This window comes from Austrofundulus limnaeus, unplaced genomic scaffold (assembly GCF_001266775.1).
Source record: "Austrofundulus limnaeus strain Quisiro unplaced genomic scaffold, Austrofundulus_limnaeus-1.0 Scaffold27, whole genome shotgun sequence".
Classification (NCBI taxonomy): Eukaryota; Metazoa; Chordata; class Actinopteri; order Cyprinodontiformes; family Rivulidae; genus Austrofundulus; species Austrofundulus limnaeus.
Window position 1 is genome coordinate 2,409,236 of NW_013952429.1, and position 7,343 is coordinate 2,416,578.

Here is a 7,343-nt window from a genome sequence, read left to right on the forward strand (position 1 = left end):
GAAAGAAAGAAAGAAAGAAAGAAAGAAAGAAAGAAAGAAAGAAAGAAAGAAAGAAAAGTGTTGATTAAAAACTGACAAAGTGTAGTGAATTATAAGGTACACATAATGATGCTGGCTTTGACTGTGAGCAGAATCAAATTATAAAAATCTTCTCATTAGCAGTTGGACTGTGGAGAAGTTTCACATCACTCCTTTCAAAACCCCCATTGCACTTGCTGATACTTCACATTTTTGTGGTGAATGAATAACTAGAAGTATTTACTTAAAAAAGACTGACAATGAAAGGAGAAATGAGAGGTTTCAGGCTGTCAGCAGACAGGATTCCAGTGGTCAGCTGATGATGTCAGCAATTCAGAGAAAAGCCCAAATTATGTGGAATTTATCAGTTAAAATGAGTTAAAATACTGTATAATTCTATTTCTAATACAGCCTCCTGTTGTGTTTCACTACAGCCATGACTTCAGCTTTAACTTCCTGACAGAGAAACACCATCTGAGCAGCCCCTCCTCTGAAAAACTCAAGCCTGACAATTATTGGAATGAAAATGGGTTTTCTTTCATTTTCAGTTTTAAAAGAATCCAGAGGAGGTGGACATTCCTTTTGGGATTTTCTCCTGCTACTCCTACTTTACTTCCTGTTTCTTTCTGGAATTTCCCATCAGCTTGATGTTATCACGTTTTTTATTTTATTTTTTTCCCCCTGTGATCAGCATGGTTTTATAACACTGAGGTTGATGGAGGTGCACGTGGGTTTGAGGGGTAATTAGGATTTTCCCAGCGTCGCGTGCTCACATGACAGCTTTATCACATTACTAAAGTTTGTCTCCCTGTTTACTGCTGAACGTGTAACAACACTGCAGCTGCAGAGGCTGTCTGAGCTAGGGAAAAAAACTGACTATAGATTATATTTCAGGACAGTAAAGATATGACGCTGGAGTTCTTTTCAAGCAGATTAACCTGGTTCTGATACAACAGAACATCGTGTTTGGATTAAGATTGGGTTTAACTGAGGCTGAGGCATGCTCTGGTTCAGCTTTAGTGGAAGATTCAGGCTTCAGACATAAATGGAAGATAATACATCCTAAAAATGATAGAAATACAAGCKTCAGTTAATGTAAAATGTACAGAAAGAAAAAAATTGTATAGGTCTTCTGGACGGGTTCTTCTCTAATGAAACATTTCGTCTCTCCTCCAAGAGACTTCTTCAGTCTGAGAGTTTCAGGCAAAATTCAGGCTTTTAAGCCCTGCCTCCATGTGACTGATACTCACATGGCTTTCGTTGACACCTAATTAACACTTATTGTTAACAGGGGGTGGAGTGATACTGGCAATTGCAGCGCTGTAGGAGGGGGACAACTGAAAACGGAGGCCTCCACCTCTGTTTAATGATGGACGGTCTTTCTTCACAAAAATGGCTTCTTTTACTCCTCTCTCAAACCAACGTTCCTCTCTATCAAGAATGAGAACATCCTCATCTCTGAAAGAGTGACCGCTGGCCTGTAAATGAGTGAAAACTGCAGAGTTCTGGCCATTAGATGTAGCTCGTCTGTGTTGGGACATTCTTTTGAACAGTGGCTGCTTTGTTTCCCCGATGTATAACTGGTCGCAGTCCTCCTGGCACTTAACAGCATATACAACATTGCTCTGTTTGTGCCGGGGCACCGGATCTTTGGGGTGAACCAGCCTTTGCCGTAATGTGTTTTGGGGTTTGAAAGCTACTGGGACATCATGTTTAGAAAACAAACGTCTCAGTTTCTCCGAAACACCCGCAACATACGGAATAACCACTGGTTTGGGTCTGGGTTTGGGGTCTTCATTTTCACCTGAAGGTTGCATGGAATCCTGTCTGTGTTTCCTGTCTGATTTCAGGAAAGCCCAGTCAGGATAACCACACTGCTCCAGGGCCTGTCGTGTGTGTGATTTCTCTTTCTCCCTGGCTCCTGGGTTATCCTTCCACCCCCTGTTAACAATAGGTGTTAATTAGGTGTCAACGATAGCCATGTGATGTGAGTATCAGTCTTATGGAGGCAGGGCTTAAAAGCCTGAATTTTGCCTGAAACTCTCAGACTGAAGAAGTCTCTTGGAGGAGAGACGAAACGTTTCATTAGAGAAGAACCCGTCCAGAAGACCTAYACAATTTTTTTTCTTTTTGATTTTTTACCTGGATTACTGAGATGCATCAGGACGTAAAATGTACAGATTTAACCTTTTTAATCTTTTAGCAAACTCCCTTTTTGCTCAATTTTGTCAGTTTACCTTGTAAGGTTAAGATGTAAACTTCATCCTTTAATTTAGAATTTATGCATAAAATCATAAATAATTTGTAAAACGTTTACAACCTATTAAAAATAAAGATACTCTGAATAGTTGTATTAAAGTGGCTCCAAGCTCTGCTCCTACTGCTACATAATTTAGACTAAAGTTTTAAAGAATTTAAATATATTTGTTTAAAAGAATGTTTTATTGCCTAATATTTATTTAGTGAGAGAAACTGTCAGACTCTATAAAGAACAGAAATTAACTGATTTAAGTCAAAAGAAAAAGAAAAAATGCAGATTCAGAATGATTTATTTCACACATTATTTTATTATAAAGTAAAAAAATCTGTTCAATCAAACACATACAGTAAGAAAAATCCATCTAGACCAGTAGAAAGTGTTTATGCCTGTGGAATTTGAAAGTTGTATTTACATTTTGATAAAAGATAAAATAAGCTGTAAAAAAAGAAAGTAAAAGAATGATTGGCCCAGTGAGCTCATCAGCAGGAAATACATACAGAAAGCAGCCACAGTAAAATCTGTTCCACACAAACTAAAAACACGTGCCACAAACATATTTTCTATTCATTAAATGAGTAGAGAAATAAAAAAATGTTGCTTTCTTTTTTTTAGTTTTTTGCTGAACACACACACTGGACACGAGTTAGAAAAAAAAAGACAAATATCAAAACAAAAAAAATACGACCTGTATAAAAACTTTTTGTTATTTACAGAAGTTTAAACTCAAACATCACAGCAAAACTTACATTTTAAGAGCAAAAACAAWAGATTTAAACCTCAGGGCTGAAAGGTTCATTTTGACCTGATGGACAAACTGGGACATAAATTCTTGWTAAATACATTGTATTCAAAATTATTCTGATGCCTCACACCATTTTAAAATAAAAAACCCAAAATATTTGAGTTAAAAAATAAAACTAGAGTTGTTTTTCCTGTGTTGAGTGACACATTAAAGTACTTTAATCCTGATGTGGTGAGCACAGACAGGTTTCAGGACTGGAGTTGTTACCCGACAGGTAAGACACAACTACCAGGACTTTTTCTTCTTACCTAAAAATAGTTTTGTTATATGTTAATCCTGAAGGCTCTGGAACATTTTTTCTAGCATTATCAGATAAGACCCAAAGTGGACATATCTGATGAGAAGAGGGTTGATGACATTCTTGTGTGAAAGGTTGAATCGAGTTTTGCTCACCGCAGAATCAGGAAGATGAAAGTGTTTGGCTTTTGGACGCCGTGTATTAGTTTCTAACAAAAGGCAGCAGTGATCATGTGATAGTTTCACAGCGGTTACACAATAGCATCAAAGAAGTTTTATTGTTATTCACACACTAAAAGAATATAAAATGTATGGCGCAGTGAGCTTTTATTAAATAACTCCAGGGGCTTGGCTCTAATAAGTAATCTATTTAGATTTACTATTAGATGTTCTGACAAATAAGTCAATCATTTTCCAAAAATATCCTTCATTATTCAGTGACCTATCAAAATTTCTCTGATGCATAATCATTTTATATAATCAAACAAATTCTTTTGGTTTTTGGACCTATTTTTTGGTACTGGTGCAATAATAATAATAATAATAATAATAATAATATGAAATCTAATTACATCTCTTCTGAGTGTTCTAAGCGTTACAACACCCAGATAGTTCAGGGATGCACTAAAGCTTATATTCTTTAGAAAAGGTAAATATTAGTTTTCAATCTTTAACAGACACTAAAAAAATAAAAGAATTTAAGTCATCCACAAAATCATTCAGAGCTTTTTTTTCCACTGCAGCACRCACACAAGCAAAAACTATTTTGTGAAACTCCAAATAATAGGATTTTGTTACTTCCTTTGAAAGCTTACATAACATGACAATAATAATAAGAAAATTTAAAAACAATCAAATAAACTGCTGTCAAGCTGCCAACAGCTACAGTTATCGGCCGGGCCAACTAAAAGAATCTGCAGGATCAGGTTCGACTCCGAGCCCTGCTGTTCCCGTTCACGATGTGGTCATTTCAAAYGACTGGCCTGAAATATGGCTTCCTTCTGGCTTCATACACTCTGGACTCCACGCAAACAGCCGAGTCGTCCTTATCTCAACTCAGACAGTTTTCACTTATGAGAAAGCACAGTTTCATGTTGTCACAGTAATGAAGGTTTTCCCTGATRATACACAGTGGGATGCAGTTACAAGTGATACTGAGACAGTTAGTGAATAAGGAAGTGTTGRTTTTTAGATGGTGACAGTAAATTCTTTGTTTCCACGTGTCAGGTTGAGTCTTCTGCAAAGAGAGTGAGAGAACTTTCAGACAACTGATCAAAACAAAACGTGACAGATTGTTCACATTGTATGACTGCATGTTAGAGTCATTCAGAGAGGAAAAAAACTGAGGAGGAAGATTTTTTTCTTAGTTCTGAAATTTAAGTTTTGTCAAGAACAAAGTTAAAATGTAGAGAAGAAAGGTCAAAATACTATTTTGACATTAAAGTCCAAGAAAATGAGTTTCATTGTTCTCCTGAACCTGTTTTTACGATTATTATTGTARGTAAAGTTTATAAATAGGACTGTGATAATTTGGTGATATGATACATATCACAACCCAGGGGTCATGATGTGATATATCGCGACATATCATGATACGTATATTGAGATACACCATGATATATTGTTACATATTGCAATACATTTTTGCTATATTGTAATATACTGCAATGTATTTTGATGTATTACTAAATATTGCTATATATTGTGACATATCATGATATATTGTGATGCACTGACATATCATGATATATTGTGATGCACTGACATATCATGATATATTGTGATGCACTGACATATCATGATATATTGTGATACATTGACATATCATGATATATTGTGATACACTGACATATCATGATATATTGTGATACACTGACATANTGACATATCATGATATATTGTGATACACTGACATATCATGATATATTGTGATACACTGACATACCATGATATATTGTGATACATTGTGATGTACTTCAATGTATTGTGATATATTGCTATATATTGTGATATATTGTGATATATTGCAATATATCATGAGTATATTATGATATATTGTGATACTGTAATCAAGGAAATATATTTACCATTTTCTCTCCAAAATATTTTAATTTGTAAAAACTCAGTACAGCTATGCATAAAATCTGATTAAACTTAGTTTATTTTTATGCAGTTAGAAGAACAGTGAAAACTGCATTTGTATTTCACATTATACAGCATATCCATTAAGCCTTAAATTAAAATGGACAGTGCTTTTGAAAACTGATTCAGTATCAGGAAATGAAACATTGTGATGTTATTATCAGTATTTTCTTACACCCCTAGTTATTAATACTCTTACTTGGAAACTACAAAATACCAGACAGTACTTTCTTGAATCATTCTGTGCTGAGCTAGATACAATCTTAGTCTCATAACTGAGATATACAAAAAAAACAACCTTCTTCCTCTATTAGTTTCCTCCTCTGAGTGTTTTATAATTACCTCAGACCACTTAGGGGGACTTCTAAGGAGCTGTAGACAGAAACAGGAAAGTAAATAATTAAAAACACATATAAAAATATATTGTAGTTTCATAGAATTTGTTACATTTCTGTAAAGGTGGTGTACTGACCCACATAATCCAATTCATCTGTGGGACACTGTTGTCCTGGATCTGAAAGAAATCATGACCTTCTGTTAGTGTTGGTGAGTGGAAGTGAAACCATCCCCACATGAAACCAGTTTATTACATACAGGAGCAGACAGATCCACAGTGGGAAGCATTTCAATCAATATGGACGTAATGATTAATTTCCACCCACAACACTGTAGTCCATTAATCTCACTTCCTGTTATGGACAGGACGTTTGATACCCTGTTAGCTCAGTAGAGGTTAGTTGTCAGGGATAAACATGTGATCTGGCTGAAATTTTCACATGTTTGRACAGGCTTTGGAAGGAGATCAGAAACCTGCCTGTGGTCAGTGAGTTTAGCTTTGTACTGCCTTAAGATCTGGCTGATGTGTTTACTGACTAAAACCCAAATAGATCATCAAATGTCTSATAAATGTGACAGCAGGTCTCAGTGCAGGCAGTTTTATAACAGCTTCTGGAAAGTTGGCAAGAGATAGAGCCCTCATTCCCATCTTTAAGCAAATATCAGTTCTTCATATTCAGTTAGATAAGAAGAGCAAGAGTGATAGTAATAATTTGTCTAAGATGGTCATACCCAGGAAAGGCGTGGAAGAAGGCCTCCGAACCTCTGTTAAGGATTTTAAAGACAGAACACGACAGTGAGAACACGCTCACTGCAAATATTTACTATTCCACTTATCTTTATGACAACTTCCTTTGGTACACATAATGTAAACTATGTTAAGAATACTAATTAAAGTTAAAGAAAAAAAAAGGTTCAGTCATCACGTTGCTTCAAACCGTGTGACACTGTATGGTACTTTCCAGTCCTGAATGGTTACTGAAGCGTTTATCAGGTTTGTCAAGCCTTTTCTTATAACTCTTTTATTGTGAAAAGGAAGGAGGTGATGAAATCTCACCACGTCAGCACTGAAGTATTGCTCTATTATCRAGCTGATTCAACACTAAGTCGCTGCTAAGTGCAGTACAAAACACTTTTCAGTTTATTATTTTAAGAAGCCATATCCAGGAGCCCTTGTGAACTCTGAAACTTTTTTATTCGGTATTCTAAATTAGATAATTAGTTTAAAGTGTATGGCTACGTTGTTACTGCGAATAACCACAGTAATACAGATATTTTTATATATATTTAAAAAAATTAAATTCATGATTGTTTTATATGATTTTAAATAATGACATTTATTTCCTTTGTGAGTCATGATGTTTTAAAGAGATTCATGGAGCTCCGTTGGACATTTAGGAATCTAGATCTTTAGGTTTTTTGTGTGTTTTCAGATGTTGGCACAGCACTACTTAAGCTGTGTGTATGAAAAGTAAAACAAAAAAAATCTGACCAGAAGTTAAAGAATAACTTACGGTTCGATCGCCGTCTGTAAATCAACAGCAGCAG

At 35.4% G+C, this 7,343-nt stretch overlaps 1 protein-coding gene across 1 annotated transcript in view; it reads right to left on the reverse strand.

The window, feature by feature from the left end:
* Nucleotides 1-3,875: 3,875 nt before the first annotated feature.
* The window catches only part of zgc:174863 (CD276 antigen homolog), a 13,538-nt gene continuing 10,070 nt past the window's right edge, over nucleotides 3,876-7,343 (reverse strand). Inside the window, exons 6-9 of the mRNA XM_014004838.1 lie at nucleotides 6,528-6,560; nucleotides 5,932-5,973; nucleotides 5,802-5,831; nucleotides 3,876-4,554 (exon numbers count right to left, since the gene is read on the reverse strand). Of these exons, the coding sequence (XP_013860292.1) occupies nucleotides 5,824-5,831; nucleotides 5,932-5,973; nucleotides 6,528-6,560 (83 nt within the window). The 3' untranslated portion in view covers nucleotides 3,876-4,554; nucleotides 5,802-5,823. The remainder of the gene's footprint in view (nucleotides 4,555-5,801; nucleotides 5,832-5,931; nucleotides 5,974-6,527; nucleotides 6,561-7,343) is intronic.